Source organism: Panthera uncia (assembly GCF_023721935.1).
Source record: "Panthera uncia isolate 11264 chromosome A3 unlocalized genomic scaffold, Puncia_PCG_1.0 HiC_scaffold_11, whole genome shotgun sequence".
NCBI classification, from domain to species: domain Eukaryota; kingdom Metazoa; phylum Chordata; class Mammalia; order Carnivora; family Felidae; genus Panthera; species Panthera uncia.
The window spans coordinates 84,257,992-84,279,616 of NW_026057578.1; the positions used below are offsets into that span (position 1 = coordinate 84,257,992).

Genomic DNA, 21,625 nt, shown 5'->3' on the forward strand with positions numbered 1-21,625 from the left:
CAGTGAATTCCTGATTAGAATCTTTAAGTAAAATTCTGTACTGGTGCCAAATGGCTTTCTGAGTAGTGTTTGAAGAATATGATTTTGAAGAGGATAAGTTTTTTCTTTGAGCGACAGCTTTAGTATGTGTACCTACACGGTGACTTGAAAGCATTAGTCGGCTGACAGGAAGTAAACGGAACACCTTCTTTCTTGCGTGGTCAAGCTAATAATGGCATCATAGCCATCAATAATGAAAACTGAACAGTTTGACAGGAGTTGGTGTTTTGGGGAAATTTAAATTGAATTCCGTCAGATCAGTTTGTGTGTAGAGAATGCCAAAAAGCAGCTACCTATAGAACCAGGGGCACTTCGGATGCCTGCGGTCTTAGATTACATTTCAAGAACTATCAGGTACCAAGTAGAGATGCCCACATCCAGAGCTGGACAGGATGGAAGAACATGCTTAACCTTTCTAGATTACTTAAAAAGTGGGTTCTTGGTCGGCTGGAAACCTGGCACACTAGCATATTCTAGGATTTTGATGGCAATAGGAAAACTACACCTAAAACTTCAAGAACTTTTAAAAATTCACAAGCACAGTCACAAAACCCCTATAACATTGAGTTTGCAGGGAAAACTTACTTCCTGTTCTTCAAAACAAGGCCAGATCCATTTCTATTTTTCAGCATTCTTCTGCCTTCTAGGGTTGGAAAACTAATTTAAAGGATTTTCCTGAGAAGGCCAAGTCTCTGAACCTCTTCATTCTTTTTAGAGAAGGTGTGGTGTGACTACAGCAGAGAGCAACTACCCTTTGCAGCTCTCCAAGCCAGGCATTCTGGAGACCAAAGAATGCCAGTGAGTTTGGGGATGCACAGATATCCACACTCTCTCAGCGCAAGAAACAAAATGGTCACGAGAAGGAGAGGTTCTAAATAACTGTGAGCAGAAGATGGACATTAAGTCTTGTTGGCAGTTACAGGTTCTTTCTGGAATGAGTGTGTTCTAGTAAGGTAGGGAAAGCACATGTTTTCAAGGTGAACAGTCCTTGTAGATGAGGATGGCCTTGCACTATTAGGAAAACATGTTTGCAGAGGTCTGGCTACTAGCAATGAAGGAATTGCACTAATTTAACCTCATGTCTTGGCCCCGTTCCTCTGGTAACCAACCACGCATAGCAGATGCCCCATGACCACAGAGCTCAATGAAGTTAGCCCGTTGTCCCTGAGGGGCGGAGGGCTTAAATCCAGGACATGGTCCTACAGTCTGCCCAAGGGTCTTTCATATCATAAAGCCTAAAGTAGGGCATTTTGTTCTCATTCCCTCAAACTGTGTCACGTCCCTTTTCATTGTGGTTTTGTGCGTTAAATTAAGCAAGAAGGCAAGACATGCTTCTTTTTCTTGCTCTCATGTAGGGCTGCGTGCAAAGTTAAGGTTAAGCACACTTTTTGAAACTTCTATCAGGGATAATGCCATTTTAGTCTATTTTGAGGCTCCAAATTGTATAGATTTCCCTAAGAGTTCATATGCTTGACAGAGTAGGAAAGAAGTCCCCAAAAGTATCTGATGACTTAGCAACTCTCCTAACTGCCTATTAACTTCCAAAGCAACCATCAGTGTTGAGTGATTGGGGGTATGTTTACCCTCGGAATTTTATGTGATGGACATAGTGAGAGGGTCATCAGAGTGCTTTCAAAAAAAAATCAAAATCTGAAGACTTAAATTTTAGGCTGGATACTCTTTAGTGCAATATATCATGCACAATCCAGAATTTTTCTTTCCTCCATACTACAAACTGAAATAACAGGTACAGGGAGTATCAAAGACATAATTCTTGCTAAAAACGGAAAAATGAAGACTTGGGGAGTACTGAGAAACCTTCTCATACATTTAGCAAATAGCAAAATATCCCTTCATAAGAACGCCAGAAATGCAGCACCAATTGAAAGTCACACTCTTGGAGCCAAATCAGGGAATCAAGAGGTGTACATCAAATTAATAATTTCCACGACCTTTTAGCTTCGATAATAAAATTAAGGGTTCTACCATATGTTGTGCAGTGGTATTAAGACCCATGACTGGGGAATAGGGATTTGACGGGAGCCAGCATGGGCCAGTGATGCCGTGCCTCTCAAGCCAGTGGAGCAATTAAATGAGATTTCTCCCTGGGCATAAAACTGCTGTGGCCAACATAAAATGTTTAATTAAACTGGCCTGGGTATATTAAAGATTAAATTAGAGGAGGATAGCTGCAAATCTGTGCTCCGTTTTCAAACCCGCATCTCGTCATATCAAATGCAGGCTCACGAGGGTTTTATTCTCCCTGACTCCATGGTAGCCATGACTCATTAAAATGTCCTCAGCAGGTGTCCGCACTTCCCTTGTGCACAGCTACTTACTGCCACTCAACAATGGGTTTAAATCCTTCGTGCAAAAGTAGGCTTTCAGATTAGGAAAACAGCAGCTATTTTAAGTTATTTACATCTGTGAACATCAGGCTCCTGGTTGAACAGATAAGTCTTTATTCCCCTGTATGTTTACATAATAAATTGTTTACAGACTTTTTTTTATACAATATTTGCGTAGCAGTGTTTAAATTTCATATTTTTACTGTACAAGGTAGCTTCGTGTACCTGTTTGCTTTGTCTTCTTAGGGAGGACATGATAAAGACCTGTGGTAAATATACAACCATGTGATAAGTGGGGGGGGGAGGTGCAATAGGGTAGAGCAGAATACTCACAGGAAGAAGAGTAAGGTTAGGATACTACCATCAAAGTGGGAACCAAGGAAGTGTCTTCCATTCAAGCAACTACCACCATTTGGCAACTCTGCATAAGTTAGCATTACCCAAAGAAACTCCTTCACCTTGGTGAAAGGAAACCCGGGATAAACAAAGTAGTATCTTGTTACAGATTATTTGAAATGGAGGCCATCTGGGATTCATTTTGACTCAAGAAACCCAAGTACATCCAACTTCAGGAACATGACTAGGGTGGAAAATGAAAAGACTAACTTTGTGTTGGTAAAATTATAGTCTCTAGAGAGGAATAAAAGACAGTTTTATATTATCTGGAGTGTTTCAGTAAAGATTTCATTTTAAATATCCCTCTGCTAGTATCTCTGTTCTGCCTGGCAGCCTCTAATTCACTTAATTCAGTACTTTGGCCAATCCTATCATTTTTGTCCCCAAACTAAGTTAGTGGCTACACGAGCCTGGTAATCTTACAGTCACAGAAAGTTAAAGACTCCTGGAAATTTAGACAAACATCATCATGGGAGACTTTACTTTGGCCCAAGATACCTATAGTGTGCATTTATTCAGGTGAACTCAGATCCCTCCATACTTCTGGGCTAAGGTCAACCCAGAAGGTCCTCCCCTTCCCATACAATTGCTGAAGGCAGACTGTTCCTGACTTGGGGAAAACTGTTAGTTCAAATCAAAATGATCAATTACCTGTCAGCAGAGCAGGAAAAGAGTATTATAAACAAAACTAATTATTTCATCTTGAGAAAATTTTTCTTGAGTTTGTTTCCCTGTAATTATTAGCAATCCAAGTTCTATAATTCTACTTCAGAAAGAGCCAAGTCCAGTATCAAATGACACTGAACAAAGTGACAACCTCTTTCGGAGGTATTTTAAAATCCACATCTTTCCATTTTCTAAACTACTAAAGACAGGTGAAATTATGGAAGTTCCCTTATTCAGAGGATCAAGGAAATTAAGAATGATAGTTGTCGCTTTCCATTATAAGCTGCTCTCTGGGAATTTTCTGTGGATTATTCCTTTTACTGTCTTTAATAGTAACCACATTTCATCTGAGGTGGGTGGGTGATTTTGTTAAATGTTACCCTAAACCAGGAGTCATGGAAAAAGATCAAGAAAGAGATGCTTCCAGATGCTGAAAGCAATACTAATTAGATAATAATTCAACTGATTTTCCTATACCTTATTACCTTCCTTGATGGTATTTCTAAAGAGAGGAGTTTCAAAATAACTTAAATGATGGCAGCATCATTAGAGTAAGTATTAGCTTCCCAAGTAAAACCAGATGCCTTTGAATGGAACAACACTCAATTAGCTGTCAAAATTCTGGTATGTCTGCTAAAGAAGTCATTAATTATGATCAGAGTTAGAAGTGTCTATTTAAACCTTATCTCCTCCGAGTCCCGTGTTTTTAGAAACACTGGGGCCTGAATTTGGTGATCTAGTTATTTGAATGCTTTAAAGAAAAAAAAAAAAAAAAACGCCAACAATTTGTTATGTGTTCTGGTATAGTTACTACTCTTACACAGTTGGATTAAAGCAAATCAGAAACATATGCTTATAGTATCTGCCCATTTTTAAGTGTCAGATCACTGATTTTATGTTTTAAAAGAATTGAAATCTTCTGACACTGTTTTGTTGGAATAGGTAGGGGTGTGTGAGTAATATTAAAAAAAAGAATCTATGTCCCAAACTGTCCAGTAATGCAGGCTTCTATTCAGTTAACCAAGAAAGAGCAACCCAAGTTAGTAAAAAGTCCATTATAATTCTCTAAAATGTAAATACTGCTACAGTAACAGTAAGAACTACAGAAGGTAACTGAAGAACATCCGGATTATACAAATCCTTCATAGTCCTTCCAAAGCATAATAGTATGTACGTAGAAGTCTAGAATTCCATACGCTTAAAGACCATCTAGTCCAAACTCATCATTGTATAAAAAAGGAACAATAGCTCTTAGAAGTGAAGAGCCTGCTGAAGGCTGCTTGGCCAGTGACCGGAAAAGGTCAGGGAGAGATCCCAAGTGACCTGGCCTGTCCTGCCCAGGCCTCTTCAGCCGGCCTGGCCTCAGGTTCCATGTGAAATGAAGTGGATGGACTAGAGACTGGTCTCTCCAATCCCTCTTGTGGAGTTTGTATGTCTACCAGTTATCAGCATACCTCACTCATATCAAATAAACCCTTTTAGCTTAGGGATGAAGCTATAAACTAAGGGAGGTCCCATTTGCTGAGTCACTCACATGGATACCTTAGCAGAAAAATAGTTCTTCTCTTTGAGGCCCCATTCCTAAAGAACAAACCCAAGATGATTTCATGTCATTATCTCCCTCAGACTTCCTCCATCCAGTCTCTGGCTGCTAGTCTGTTCATTTTCATTAACAGTCTCCATTAAGCTTTATTGAGCCAGATGACTAGATAATATATCTCAATGTGATTACGGGTAATACATGAAAGGAACAATTTACAGATACCTAATTTCTAAACTGTACTCTTCATGGTTTCAATTAAATTGAGAAACTAGATATTTCATTATATTTCTAACATGTATATGTATGAAAAAAATCAAATTGGAAAACATAGGCATAAAACATTGTTCTTATTTAAAAATAAACATTTCCTTCATTAGATTATACATTCTTTCTATGTCCAGGAAAAAGAATACAGTTTTGATCTTCAGTAATATTCCTGTCCACAAAGGTGCAAACCGAGTCCCATTTTCACTACTATCCAATCATGGAGAGCTCTTCAAGGATATCTTTTTTTTTTTTTTTTTTATCTTCAGCAGGAAGGTGGTGCCTCCCTCAATTTTGGAAATGATCCATTATCCTAATAGAGGGCTTTACTTAGCTCATCTAGTTTCAGCTGGCACAGGAAGTATTTAAAGTCAGGAGGAAGACTGAAAGATTCAGACTTTTCCTCCGCTGCCTTTCAAAGGCTGCTCTCACATTTCTGGGGTCAAAGCTTGACCTCCAAAGTGCAGTGTTTTGCAGGCTGTTGTTGCCGCCCAACTCGCCCCCCCCCCCCCCCCCCCACTAAAGTGCTAACGTGAGGAAGGAGAAACAAAAGTACTAGATAGAGAAACAGGCAAGTGGGCTTGGAATTTTATTTGTACAAATCTGATCAACTAAGAGTTTCCCTTCTGATCATGGAAAACGGCACTCGAGGAAGAGAACCACAGTGGGTTGCTCTGTGCCCACCTCTTTTTCAAAAGGGCAATTTTATAAAATTGCTCTCTATGTAAGGAAAAAAAGATACACTTCAATGAGTAAGTACATATACAGAGGGTGACCATGAGGCATGTTGTCATGTCAGTGCAGGGTCCTTTATTTATTTTATGAACAATATTCTAAGGTTAGTGAGGAACTACGCTTTGTTTTGTTTTTTAATCTAGGAAGCCAAGGAAAACCAACTGAACATATTTCATTGGCTGCATCCTTCAGTTCCAACATCAGAGAGAAAGAAAGGTAAGTAGCCAGAGTCAAATTGTGCCCAGCTTGTAGGCACACTTATTTCTGATTATCTGAAAATAAACAACATGCTTATTCTACAAAGACAGAGGACCTGCTGAAAGCTTAAAGCAACACACAAGTCTACTCAAAATGATTCCATATGTTACACTGTAGAATTGCTGTGTAGTTATACAAGGGAAAGAGGTCAAAACCCTGTACAGACACCTGATATCAGACTTGAAACGCCAAGTGGAAACAGAACTATTCAGCGTCTTCATTTATACACAATTTACAATATTTGATTCAAAATAAAAATCACAAGAAAAATACATCTGTTTCTGCTACAATTCCTTCCCCTCCCCCATCCACCCCCCAGTGAAAAGTCTTCTAATAAAAGGTATCATATTACCACCATTGTCTTGTTTTGGTCTAATTCTGAGATCCCGGCTTGGGACAGTTAACATGAAAAGGAATGGCAATACTTGGGTTTTATATAATGTACACATTTTATCCAAGGATCTCAAGTACTTGCAGTCACGTCTCCAGATCTGAGAAATCACGGTTCAATGGAAGCCAGAATGCTGGATGAATGCTGGGCAGGTTGCATGGGGTGTAAAATCCCTTGGCTAAGTCTATGATCAAACAAGGTCAAAGCTGGTTGGCTACAGCTGGGCTCAATTTCTCTTTTCAAACATATCCCATCCGTCAGTCAGTTTTACCCTCTCTTAAATCACACACTCATCTCCAGGCTACTGCCTAGAGTTAAGACCAACTGAAGAAGCCATGTCCTCATGATAATGCAGCAGCGTAAAAAGCAAAAACAGAGAAACACATTCATCAGCATCTGGCCAAAGGAGACAGGGGTTGGGAGGACTGGCGTGGGAGGCCATTCCTAGCAAGAATGAGACAAAGGTGTCAATTCACTAGTTTCAGTTACAGTTAAGCTTTTGGTGGAGTTGATTCCAGCAGAGGTGAAGCTCATGGCATCTAGCGCTTGATTTAAGATAATGCTATTGAAGAGGGGTAATGAGAAAACACAGCAAACTAACAGGGAGGAACTGGCCAAGGAATATCTGGAGGGCCAAAGTGATTTTCTTTCCTTATCATTTCTACAGGAGAAGGCAAGGGGTAGGAGATAAGGGCTGGAGGGCCCCTTATTAGCAGATTTTTTAAAAAATCATTTTTCTTATAACTCCGTAATGAAAATGTATATTACGGTATGAAGGTTACAGAACTGCATCTGCTACTGGGTCACGGCTACAGGTCTATGAGCTGATCCACCAGCAGTAAAGACCTGGCTAGGTTGGGAAGACTGGACTCAGAGCTCCCACTGCTGTTTCTAGAGTGCCCACCTGGAAGCGGAGAAATAGGAGTTCAGTACAAAACACAGAGGGTTAAGGTTTAGATGTGCAGAGCAAGCAAAGGAGAAACAAAACAAAACCCTAGAGAAGCAACAATTTACATCTGCAAACTCTTACGTGTTGATTTTTAAACATATGAGTCGGATATGCACCACCTCCCACCAGAACTTCAGGCACTGTGTGCACACCATACCACAGGCAGAACACCTTGCAGAGAGGATCCTGTTTTCAAATGCCTATACATTTTGCCTGAGAACTGCTGGCTGTACACTAACTTCCTCATGATATCGACTCATCTCCCTGATAAAGTAAAAATCAACAGCTGTTGCTTTGGGGAAAAATCTGTTATTAAGACCACTGCGATAGAAACATGCTTTAAGAAATATAGAGATGGTCCCATGGTAATTCAGTGTCTCATGGCACATTCAAATGGTTATAATCCATCAAAGAGGAAAAAAGATGCTCCACAAATGTCCAAAAGATACAAATGATATCAAAGCACCATGCTTAATCTCTTTGGGAAGAATATTTATCATAGGTTATTCAAATCGTGCTAAAAAATGTTCAGTGCTTTTTTTTTTTTAATATATGTATATATGACTTCAGGTTTCTACTGACTAAAGGTCACTTTATTTTTGGCTTGATACTTTGTAAAACCGGGTTTTAGTCAAAGAGTTAAATACTTTTCTTCTCTCTGAATAAACACCACAGTGACGTTTTAAGATAACTACATCTCCATCTGTATCTGTGTCTCTATCTTATACTGGTCCAGCCCCAAGGCCTGTCATTACCCCAGTTCCCTTCACTAAGTGTTGATGCTTTCTTCCCTCTTGCAGATTAGGCACATTACTATTTTGTAAACAGCTGTGATGCCAAGTTCTTCTCTTTTCCCCATCCTCTCTTTCTTACCTTGTGGGTTTTTGGTTATCAATACAGGAATAGGGTCAAACTCATCTTCTGCCACCTTGTCCGAGCCCTCAGGGACATCAAAACCTGAGATGAGATTACTATCTTCTGCAGCTTAATACAGAATGCAAGTACACAAGCAGAAACAACAGAGGCAGAGATTAGCAAATGAGAGAACATGTCAGAGGCATAAAGTTCCACCTATACAATCACTGTTGTTTTTGAAGATGAAAATGCTTATTTTCATGAGTGGAAACAAAGGTAGCAAAACTGAAAAATAGGGAAACAGAAAAAAAATGGTTTCAGGCTGGCCATGTTAAGACTTTCATAAATGATTAGGGAGAAGGGTTATAGAATGATCTCTACTACCATTTTAAGACCTTTAATTGTAGTTATTGTGAAATCTCTCTTCAACGTCAGTAATTCACAAAGGCACAGGAGTTAGTCATTTATCTTCCTTATTGAGCAAAAGGGGCCTGACTAACAAACAATATTCAAGAAACTCAAAGTTAGGGGCAGGGGGGAGGTAATTAGTAGTAACTGCTGTATACAAGGCAAACAAAATCTTTCTGAAAAGACTTGCTGTCCTATGATTGGGAAGAAAGACTTTCCAACAACTCTGATGCCTCAGGGAATGTTGGGGCCCAAGATCACATGCACTGAGATTTCAAGCAGAAGTCTGTTAGATATCCTTCTCCATTCTGATAAAGACTATCCTACCAGCACAAGCGCTAGCTGAGCACCTATTCTGCAAATGATGCTTCTCTGTAATTACACATTACTGCTGACACACTCCTGCCAGACATAATTGGTTAAAAACACATCCTCTATAAAAACATAATCATTTTAATGTTGTCAAGGGTAAAAACAAAACCTCAGCTCTTACCACTGCAAACCATAAACTAATTTTGTTTTGTTTTGTTTTTTAAGTAGGCTGTATGCCCAGCGTGAAGCCCAATAAGGGGCTTGAACCACAGCTCTGCGATCAACACCTGAGCTGTTATCAAGAGTTGGACACTTAACTGACTAAGCCACCTGAGAGCCCCAAACTAACTGTTTTTTAGTCATCTCAGGGAGGCTTACTTCTTGAATTTCCTTCAGAAGAAACTTACATTGTTCCTCTTCTATATATGTGCTCCTTCCAGAAAACCAATTTCACTACCCAAGTACAGAAAGAAGGTTAGTGAATGCCTGCATAGAGTAAGCCAGGCTCTGTGCCTCTCACTTCTATGAACAACTCACTGAAGAGAGCCCAATTCAAGCTACTTCTGTCCAGGAGCATTTCACACCAGTATTAACCCAAGAGTAAGAAGTGAAAATGGTAGATCAGAAAGAGAAATCTAGTAACCAATCATGACTCAAAATTCGAAACTTTTGTTAAGTTCAATCTTTGAAGACTGACTTTGAGGACTTGGCCTGCTTCTTTAAACATAGCAATCCCTACTCAAAAACTTTAAATCGGATTTGATGAAACAACTTTAAGGTCTCAGGCTAACAAGTATCGTATTAATTAATAATAAAAAGGAGTCAGTGGATAGTCAACGCAACCATCTACATGCGCGGACCGCAAAGGTACGTAGCTCTGCCTTTAATGGAGACCATGGACTATGTGCATTCCAGGAGACTGCCAGAAAGCAATGCCTACACCAACCTGTTGTCTGAGCCTTATTAGGTACTCTTCCTGAGAGGGATTCTAACACAGAGGCTAAGAGTACAAACTCAAGTTTTCCATATAGAGGAGGGGGCTAAAAAACTTCACTCCCAAAGACTTTTGGTAAGAAAAATTCTCAGAAATCATTCAGATCTCCTTTAAGGATACACGTGCCCCAGAGGACAGGAAAGCATTTACCTTTATGGGCTGGAGCGGATATCGCTATGGGGGCAAACTCTTCCAGCAGGTCAGTAGTAGGGTTAGAAAGCAAGGAGCAATCAATCAGGGAATCTTCCCCGGTGAGAGAATCTGAGTCCAGATTAACAGCATCCCAGGTCAGTGATGGCATTAAATGGCACACACAATACCATGAGATTAGATCTTAGCCTTTAAGTTACTGCATTTACATGTTATACATATAAGCCAAGGCGAGAAAAGAAAACCAAAAGTAACATATTAAGCCCGCCAAATTTTCATCTATAGTAAGATATATTTCTAGATTCTCTTAACATTAACATATAAATATGGAATAATTCTTTGCTCAGAGTTTGCTGGGTAAGCAAGTATGTGATTTGGATGCCAATAAAACTTTAGCAACTTAGTTCTCAGCAAATGCTATTTGGGAAAAAGGACTTTGCAACTAAAGAGTTTCATTTAAACTTTCCCTAAACATTTATGGGAAAAGGTACTATAGGATGAAGTATCTAAGTTGACTAGGGATTGTCCCTGACTTATTATTAGCAGAATATGACATGGTTAAACAATACTTTCTAGAACTCAACTAGATCCCCATTTGAAACAAAACAATCTTGCTTCTTACTAGTATTCTTTAAATTTGAATTGCTCCTCTGGACACATGACTTTCACTTTTAGTTAAGGAACAGAAGGAAGGCAAACTTCAGAGTTCAAGTATTTTCACATACAAATTGTTCGCTGGGAAAGTTTTCTAAGAGAAAACAGTCAAGTACGCACAAGAGAAAGGAACCACATTATCTTTTATGTTCATTTTTTTTCCACTTAAATGTAAGTTTATTTTCACAGTTCCTAGACTTCCAATGGTTTCTGTTCCAAGTTAGAAAATCAGACTCCTTTACCAAGGTTGACTATGGACTCGATAAAAATGCAGGTTATCAACTCTGTGTTTATGGGCAGTTGAGGAATTCTATTAAGAGCGAATTTTGAAATTCGGGTGAAAGCAATGCTGAATCCAGGGAAGATTTCAACTCTGCCTACAGTTTAACAGCAAACCACCTATCTAGGATTAAAGCACTGTGCTGAGGACAGAATGTCAACACACAGAGCAGTAGCTCCATGAAGTCACTGACACGGTTGTATAGAAAGACTGAACAGACACCTTAGCGGAGGCCATCCTTGTAGCTCAACGGAATTCTTTGGGGAAGGAGGTGGAGGGAACCTGCCACCAGTGAAAAGAATCTTGAATAAATAAACACTGTAACCAGAGAAAGCCCAAGGACCACTCTATAAAGAACATGGCTCCAAAAAGCACTCTGCTCTTTAGCAAGGAAACACGTCACTAAACAGTGAGAAGCTGGGGCTGTAACCATACAGAGCATCCATTCTAGGAGGAACTAACCAGGCTGCAAACTAAGCCCAGAATCATCTGCTACAGGTGGAAAGGCTGGCTCCGAGGGCCACAACAATGACCAGTCCCTGCAGCTGCAGGACACCTGACTGACCTGTGCGGTTCGAGGTCACAGATTCCGTCTGGGATGGAAGGCGCTGGGGTACTGGGGGCTCCAGTCCCGGTATGAGACTCTCAACAGCAACATCGGCTTTTTCTTTTGTGAGAGAGCATTAAGAAAGGAGAACAGATGGTAAGGGAAAAGGAGTCAAAACGTTCTTCAGACAATTCTGTGAAGGCTTCCTTCTACAGGTGTCTAAAATGCCAGTCTCGGGCAAGATGGACAGCACAGTAAGTTACTTTATTTCTGCTGCTTTGAGTGTCTGGGCTTCACTGATTGAGCAGGCATGTGCAAGGTTAACCACTATAACTAATCTTGGTGAGTTTCAGTTTTTATAGATAAGTGTAGAACACGAGTCACCCAGCAGATTTCTTCCATGTCAGAAGACATAGGCTGAAAGGCACCATAGTATCTTCTGGTAATTTTGCTTTTCTTAAGGGATAAACTTGGGGGCAGACATCCTCTGTGCCTGGCGAAGGTAACTAGTCCATTTGAAATCCCACCCCATGATGTGGCCGGGAGGTATTCTGCACTGTGTCACATCCTGCAGCTGAAGGCCCATCTCTACAGGGTCATGGCTTTCCTGGGTTCAAGGACTATGTGCCCTGGAGTACAGGGGCCCTGCACATCTTGTAGTTCATGCCTGCCTTGCTGTAGAAGCACAGGGAAATACCAAACTGAGCAGACTAAGCCCCTGTCCCGGACTCTACTCATGGGGCTTCACCACTGGGCAAGTGTTTTCTGTTTCTGATACGGGGCACATACAGAGGCCTTCTAAAGAATCTGCTAAAGGTAAGGTCCCAGCTTGAAAGCAACTTCTTTCATGAAGCTTTTGTAATTAAATGTGAATTTTTCCATTCCTCCTCATTCATAAGAAATTCCTTTTGGAAATCTCAGGCTATCAAGCAAAGCAAAAATAACAGTGTGGTGCCCCTGGAAAGGCAGGGGAAAACACTTCATTTGGGGTGATAACAAATGAGATTAAAGGAGGCTTTGTGGCATTTCCACTCCCCAGCAGGGCCATTCAATAGGGATCTGTTAACCAGGTAGTTATCATTCTCGAAACAGACACATAGATCATGCAGGGCTGAAGAAACAGAGATGATGACTTTACCAATTACAGCATCGGAAGTGCTACCAAAAGGGTCTGTCATAGGCAAGAGGTCAGGGAGCAGGAGAGAAGTGTCAGGAGATTTGAGTCCCTCAATTAGTTTTTCTAGGTTGGGCAGAGAGGTAAAGAGAAAGCAAAAATGCAGTGAGATATTAAAGCAAGCTGAACATTTATCATTTTCTATGCAAACACATTTTGGGGTCAAAATTTTGTATAGATTCCTCATAAAAATAAATACTGTTACTATCTTTTACTGTTAATCACAAATAAGCTTTCAAAGTTCAAAGTTTAAAAATGATTATTTCCCCAACTGAGGTTCATTTTGTAAGTCATTCAAGATACTTCCCTAGGTTTGTTTGTTTTAAAATTTGAGATATAGGGGCGCCTGGGTGGCTCAGTCAGTTAACCGTCTGACTTCGGCTCAGGTCATGATCTCATGGTTCGTGGTTTTGGGTCCTGCAGCAGGCTCTGCGCTGGCAGCTCAGAGCCTGGAAACTGTTTCAGATTCTGTGCCTCCCTCTCTCTGCCCCTCCCCGTTTGTGCTCTGTCTCTCTTTCTCTCTTTCAAAAATAAACAGTTTCAAAAAATTTAAAAAAATAAAATAAAATTTGAAGTATAAAAATTTACCCAAAGGATACAAAGATACATATTCGAAGGGGCACATGTACCCTGACGTTTATAGCAGCACTATCAACAACAGCTAAATTATGGAAGGAGTCCAAATGTCCATTGACTGATGAATGGATAAAGTAGATGTGATTTGTGTGTGTACACATATATACACATACACATGTATATATGCATGTGTTTATGTATATATGTATATGCATATGTATATATGCGTATATATGTGTGTGTGTGTGTGTGTGTATATATATATATATATATATAAACAAACAATGGAATATTACTCAGCCATAAAAAGAATGAAATCTTGTCATCTGTAACAACGAGGATGGCATTAGAGTGTACTATGCGAAGTGAAATAAGTCAGAGAAAGATAAATACCATATGATTTCATTCATATGTGGAATTTAAGAAGCAAAACAGATGAACATAGTGGGGAAGAGAGAGAGAGAGAGAGAGAGAGAGAGAGAGAGAGAGAGGGAGAGGCAAACCATAAAACAGACTCTTAACCATAGGAACAAACTCAGGGTTGCTGGAGGGGAGGTTGGAGGGGGGATGGGTTAAAAGGGTGATGGGTATTAAGGAGGGCACTTGTTGTGATGAGCACTGGGTGTTGTACATAAGCGATGAGTCCCTAAATTCTACACCTAAAATTAATATTACACTGTATGCTAACTAACTGGAATTTAAAACTTGAAAAAGAAAAAAATTTTTTGAGGTATAATTTACACTGAATAAAAGTCAACAATTTCAAGTGCACAATTTGCTGAGTTTTGACAAACGTACACACTCATGTAAGCACCACTGAAATGACGTAAAACATTTCCATCACCCCCCAAAATACCCTTGTGCCTTATTCTGGTCAGTGCCTTCCTTTTACCCACAGGCCCTGGCAACAACTGATCTGCTTTCTGTCCCTACAGCTTTGCCTTTTCTAGAATTTCCTATAAATGGAACCATGCAGTATGTCGTCTCTTCGGTCTGATGTCCTTGATTTAGCATAATGCTTCTGAGACTTCTCCCCGGTGTGGCATGTATTGGTAATTTGTTCTGTCTTATGTGGTAGGAGTGTTCCACTGTATGAACGTACCACATTTTATTCAATCATTCACCAGTTGATAAGACATTTGGTTGTTTCTAATAGTTTTTAGCTATTAAAAATAAAGCTGCCATAAACATATCCATGTACTTAAGTATACGTTCATACCCCTTCCTTAGTTGTGAACATTTTTTTTGGACTTGCATTTAGAAATGGTTTATAACTCAGCAAGTGAATCAAAATATGCCTAAATTAACTTCAACCATCAGTTATTGTCTGCCAACGGAGACTATGTGACAGGCTGGCACTCTTATCATTCTATGGTCAAATCTCATGAAATTCACATACACCTGAAGATGGATTACTTTTGATGTCATTTGGCTAAGAAACAAAAGGACGTAAGAAGCCATCAGATTTGTCACACCTAATAACTTAATGTGTGATAAGTGCACACATTAAGATTCCTTCATGATTCTTTCAGCCTTGATCCATCAATAAATCTCTATTTACCTTCAACTTATTAATGGTAGAGCATTAACTTGAAACAAAATAATGAGTCGTAGAATCTTACAGAAAGAAGGGAATTAAGGTCTCAAACCTCCTTTTACTTGCAAGGAGGTCAAGGCCACATAAATTCTATAACTTGCCCAGTTAAAGCCTGTTGACATTTTTTTTTTCTATCACAGAAATACCATGCCATTAAGATAAAACTAAAATTAAAATGTTTGAGAAAAAGAAGTGACTTAAAGTTCAAGTATGTGTATATAACGTTTTAATGAATCTGCATTCTTCCAGGCTATCAGGAATCAAGTAAAGACGAAATTGATATTCGTTGAGTGACTGAAACTGAAATTTAGGTGATCTGTAATTTAAGGTGATCTATAACTACACAGATGAAACAAAATAATGGATTTTAGTGTCTTGGCAAGGTAATTTGCTTTCGTCCACTTAATATACTGCCGAAAAAGATATTTTTATATGTGAGACCAATTTACCATCTTTGGAGTATATGGCATGTAGGTTATCTTTGAATTAAATGACAATATGCTACATTGCTCATTTACACCTGATTTATATTGAAGAAAGGAAGGAAGGAAAAAAAACAACTTTTCAACAGCAGGGAAAAAAACCCCAGGGTACTAACCAAGCATACCAGTGTAATCACATCAGCATTAATCTTGCATCGTGCATAACATTCTATTAGCAGACAAGATGTTAAAAATATCTGACAATTTTTAGCATACTGGCAAAAAGAAGATGTTTCCCCAAAAAGTCCAAATTTTGATTATTCTGAACACTGGCTTTTGTTTTAGTCCCAAAAGAGCCTCTTTCACATACAGAAACGGAATTATTTGCTTCTTTCACTTTCAGCACTCATATATTTGCAATCTTATGAAGCAACGGATAAAAAGCAATGACCCCAAATTACTTGCTTATCTTTCATACAGCAGTTTATCCAGGTGCAAAACCTTAGGCTAGCCACATTCAGAGTGTGAATTCTAGCCACTCCAGTGACTGGTTGTGACCGTGAGGCTGTTCCTTTAACTTCTGTCATTACCTCAACTGTAAAATGGGAGATACCTCCCACCATCCTTCTGTATTGGTCACTCAAGTATCATCTCTTCTAAGCCTTTCCCTGTCCTCCCTGCCACATCAGGAAACTTCTGGAGTCCTCTGCACTCTCTTCTCTTGCAGCCCTTACAATGTGACTGAAGGCGGAGAAGGTATGTTATTAATCTCTGTACCCCCAGTTCTCAGTTTCCTCTCATACCCTATGTCACATGTCTGTGGCCTCACTGGGGAGATGGGGAGAATGGGCGATCAAGTGGAAAGTCAGGTACCTCAGCAAGAATCGACTATTTTCATTAGCCGTTAGCAAAAAGCTGATGTGAGGGGATAAAAAAGTGTGTGTGTGCATACATGTGTGCATGTGTTGTGTGGTGAGATAGAATAGGGTGGGGATGGGCTAAGCTGCCAAATGTAGAGAGGCTTATCTTCTGACCAAACAGTAACATGCTATTCACATGGATGATCTGTGATGACACTCGAATACTGGAATGTGGGAAGGAGGAGCAGGGACAGAGCAATAGCAGACAGAGGACTAGGAGTGGGAGCACAGAGCCATGGCCTAAGTAAGGTGGACAGCATGTACAAAACCAGCCTGTCCCACCCTCAGCACTACTGAAATGACAGAAGACTCTCAGTTACTCCGTGCGGGTGCCCAGGTGCCACCGGAACTACCGTCATCACTTCCATTTGCAGTTCAAGGTCAAACATTTTCATTCATTATTCACAAAACACCCTGGGTGTGGGAATACTGATAGAGTCGAGAAGAATGGACATAGACACCGTGAGAATGTGTGACTTGCCCAAAGTCATAGATGGGACATGGTAGAGCCCGCACTTGATTTCACGGTTTCCCTCACGTGCTGCCTACAGGGTTTGCCTGTCTCCATTGACACAGGAGAACAGGTCTTCACATAGACATGGTCCCATGCCCAACGGCCAAGTTATCAAAGACATGTTGGCCCTGGAAGGAGCCTCGGATCTTATTCAATTAGCCTTCTCATTTACAGATGAAGAAACTAGCTCCAGAAAGGTGAAGCCACCTGCCTGAGAGCTAACAGCGGGTCAGCCACAGAGCTAGCTAGGACTGTGGCCCAGACCTTCTACACACTAGAGATTCAGTCCTCTGGCTTAACTAAAGCTTTGGTTGCTTTAAAATGTAAAGCCATTAGAAGAAGTCACACCTCAAGCTTTTACGGCTCACTTTTGGTCACTGTAAATGAAGAACTTGAGAACAGGGTATCATGGGAGGCACGAGAAAGGCTACAAGAGGCTGAGAGTTTATAGCCACAGCCTGCAGGCCTCACACGTGAATCAAGGGCCAGCCTTGATATCACTCGTGTTAGGACTTCTGTTTTATGAAGACACTCTGAGACTATGTGGCATGAAGGGGATGGGTGGGGAGGAGCAGTGCAGAGAAGAGAGTGGTAAATTTAGGAACGTGTGCAGGAAGCATTAAGATCCCAAACCTCAAACAAGTTCTCCACAGGCATTTTGCAACCTGTTGATATCTAATGGCGCCACAGATGCCTGGGATAACACTAGTGAGAATGGGTGAGAGTCCAGGTTTTACTCAAATGCCTTGGTATGAGACCAGAAAAAGCAGAATTCCTTGAATGAAGTGAAATGTGAGAGGAGGCAGCATGGTCCGCCAGACAGAAAGAAAAGGCACAAAGAGACAGAGACCTGGGCTCTGCACTAAGTTGATGTGACACTTTGGGCAAACCATCATTGTTCTCTGGATCTAAGTTTTTCTTATTGATAATATGATAAAATGAAGATACACTTAAAGGTCCTATCCACCTCTAAAAGCCAATCGTCCAAGGGAAAAACAGGGAGCAGGAACTAACCAGCTACTTAGAAGATGGACTGCTTAGAGAAGAAACTGGAGATCTGAAATGGCAGCGGCTGTGGGGAAGGACCCTTGGAGGGCACCGTGGCAGAATGGGCAGGAAGGAAGATGACTGCCCCAAGACAGCTGTTCAACACACAAACTCAGCCCAGACACCCATGGCCAGGGGAACAGGGTGAGAAGGTGGGGGAATATTTAAGCTAGATCCTCATTTGAAAAAAAAATGGATGTTTAAAAAAAAAAAAAAAAAAAAAAAAAAAACAAAGGGAAAAAAACCCAGAAACCAAGAAACAGAATCTTTAAATTTTTTTTTAATGTTTATTTATTTTTGGCAGAGAGAGACAGAGAGAGAGACAGAGCGTGAGTGGGGAGGGGCAGAGAGAGGGGGACACAGAATCCAAAGCAGGCTCCAGGCTCTGAGCTGTCAGCACAGAGCCTGACGCGGGGCTCGAACTCACGGACCGTGAGATCCCGACCTGAGCCGAAGTCGGACGCTTAACCGACTGAGCCACCCAGGTGCCCCTAAATGCTTATTTATTTTTGAGAGAGAGAGAGAGACAGAGAGTGAGTGGGGGAGGGGCAGAGAGGGGGAGACACAGAATCCGAAGCAGGCTCCAGGCTCTGAGCTGTCAGCACAGAGCCCAACACGGGGCTCGAACTCACAGACAGCGAGATCATGACCTGAGCCAAAGTCAGATGCTCAACCAATTAGCCACACGGGTGCCTCGCAGACTCTTAACTACAGAGAACAAACTGACAGTTACCAGAGGGGAGGTGGGTGAACTAGGTGATGGGGATTAAGGAGTCCACTTGTGATAAGCACCGGGTGACAGAACTGTGGAATCATGATATTGTACATGTGAAACTAAGGTAACACTGTATGTTAACTATACTGGAATTTAAAATAAAATTACATTGAGAAAAAAGGAAAAAAAACATGTTTCTTGTTTGATCCCTTATTACTTTTTACTTTTGTAAAACATGTTATTGTGGAAACTTGGGAAATACGGAGAAAACAAAGGGTAAAAGTAAAAACGACCCATAATCTCACTTCGAGAGATACCTGCTATTAACAGTTTTTAGAGAATACCCCTCCAATCTTTCCCTCTAAATTCTGATTGTTTCATAAATATTTCAGCATACCCATATTTTCTCAGAATAATATTTTAGGAAAGAAAAGAGAAAGTAAACTATTAGGATCTGAGTGTAGTCCATTTCATTACATGTTCATCAAGCCTGAGGTGGTGGGGTCTTCACTCTTTACCAAGCTAATGGCAGAGGTTATGGCATCCCATTGTTTCATAATTGGCTCTTCTTGGATTCATCATAATGATGAACTTTAAAATATATATATATATTGTTGGTAATTTCTATCTCTTCTTTTATGAAGAATATCTACTCATATTTTTCTGTTGGTGGTATTTCTTATCACATCCCCATTACTATACTCAGTTCTTTCTCAAGTTTCTAGGGTTCCCAAATAAGAATGAGTCAGGTTAAGAGCATGGAGTTGGGCTGAAATCACGGTGAAAGGACCGAGAAGGTGGACCCATGAAGCAAAGTGGGCACAGAGTGAGTTAGCCCGGCCAGTGGAAGCTGAGAATGCTTTTAAAGGAGAGGGTTGCTAGTACTTTGAAAAATTAAGAGCAGACTTAGAAAGAGGATCTTTTGAGCACCTTCCTCTCTCCTCTCAAGCATAATAAGTCAAGTGGCATTGGGGACTAGGGAAGAGAGGAAAAGGTAGGAATCAATCCACTCCAAAGTCTTCTCTTAGGTTTCTCTCAAGACTTACTTACTGAAAGTATCAACCACAAAGCAAGAAGGTAATAAATCCTTCATAAAAGCATCTAAGGTTAGATAATCAAAACTGCTTCCTGATGGGAGACTGGAATATAGTACAAGTTGTGAGCTTTCTCTCTTTCCGAACATCAAAAGAGAGGATAGGTATCTATTTAGAGGCTAAAAAGGTTAAGGGTTTGCTCAAGAGCCATTCCAGGCCTAATGAGGAATTTGACCACGAACAGTAAAGCAGGTTGACCTAATGAACAGGAAAAGCCTGATGCCAGCCCCCATCAGAAAAGATGATTTGGCTGCTACAGCTTTGTGGCTTTGGAAATTTACATCTTGTCTGAAGTCTTGTGATGAGAGATGCTGTTTTTAAAATGCAGTCACTCTAAATAGTTCCTGTCATTGAGAAACTAGACACTAAACCGTCTGTAACATCTGCAAGATGGAAGCAAAAGTCAGCCACCATGCCCCATTCCAGGTTCATTTTAGGGAACTGAATCTGTGGAAAGAGAAACTTTCCAGAGCAAAGACACATAGGTGATCAACCTTGGACTTTTCAATATCATGAAATAGCAGTTGGAAGTGAGGGATATGCCAGGCAGATAGCTCTGAGAGGAATGCTTACCTTCACAACAAACCACTAAGAAAACACAGCTTTTCCTGTGGACTTTTTGAGAGATGATGAACTACCATAAACCAGGAGGTACATTTTTAAAAAACTGTTGATTCTAGGAAGTGGCACTTATGGGGCAACCAATGCCTGCTTGCTGAGTCTTGTGGAACACTGATGTTGAGAAGTCAGCATTAAGGAGCTGCTATGAAAATCTTTTCCTCAAACTCTAGTGCTCTGCCCATGGGGATGTAAAAAGATGTGGTCGCTATGGAAAATAATACGGTGGTTCCTCAAAAAATAAAAACTAGAATTACCATAGGACCTGGCGATTCCATATCCAGATATATACCCAAAAGAATCTCGGGTCTTGAAGAGACATTTGCATACCCATGCTCATGGGAGCATTTTCACAATAACCCAAGTGGCTGTGGAAGCAACCCAAGTGGCCAACAAAAGAGGAATGGATAAACAGAATGTGGTACACATATACAATGGAATGTTATTCAGCCTTCAAAAGGAAGGAAATTCTGACATATTCTTCAACATGGATGAATCTTGAGGACATTATGTTAAGTGAAATAAGCCAGTCACAAAAAGACAAATACTGTATGATTCTACCTATATGAGGTATCTAGAGTAGTCAAATTCAAAGAGGAAGAAAGCAGAATGTGGTGGCCAGGGGCTGCAGGAAAGGAGGAAGGAGAGTTACAGGTGGAGAGTTTCAGTTTTGTGAGATTAAAACAGTTCCGTGGATGGATGGCAATGGTTGCAAAACAATGTGAAGACTAAATGCCATTGAACTGTCCACTTTAAAATGGTAAATTTTGTGTTATGTGTATTTTACCAGTTTAAAAAAAACAAAAGATTAAATCCTTCAGCCAATTTTCAGAGAAAATTCCCCATTCTCTTCTACTGTATTTTAAATTTGGTACCACCTATAGCTTATCTAACACAAAGAGAAGGAAAAATAAACACACAGCATATGAGCATCAATGAAATACTTTGAGACTCACCAGAGCTAGGCTTCATTTGGCAGCTCTGTGAGCACACAAATGCTCATGGCTGTGATTTTTTTTAATGCCAGATTTTCTAAGAAAATGTGTTTTATGATGCTTTGGAAAATAGAAATGGTCCTAAAAAAAATAAAACCCAAACAAATCCAATTACCCAATGCCCCTTTACCCACAGTTTAATAATCATTATATCAAGGAAGTCT

At 40.3% G+C, this 21,625-nt stretch overlaps 1 protein-coding gene across 8 annotated transcripts in view; it reads right to left on the bottom strand.

The window, feature by feature from the left end:
* Positions 1 to 21,625, bottom strand: part of AAK1 (AP2 associated kinase 1) — a 180,425-nt gene that overhangs the window by 8,413 nt on the left and 150,387 nt on the right. For 4 of the 8 annotated variants that reach the window (XM_049651583.1, XM_049651581.1, XM_049651582.1 and 1 more), the window contains 2 exons: positions 12,928 to 13,029; positions 11,808 to 11,909 (listed from right to left, as the gene is read on the bottom strand). The exons of 2 other annotated variants lie outside the window; for them this stretch is intronic. In XM_049651583.1, the coding sequence (XP_049507540.1) occupies positions 11,808 to 11,909; positions 12,928 to 13,029 (204 nt within the window). Of the gene's footprint in view, positions 1 to 5,633; positions 7,545 to 8,462; positions 8,574 to 10,308; positions 10,420 to 11,807; positions 11,910 to 12,927; positions 13,030 to 21,625 lie in introns of those variants that run through there. 2 more of the 8 variants (XM_049651589.1, XM_049651588.1) reach the window with 1 other exon arrangement.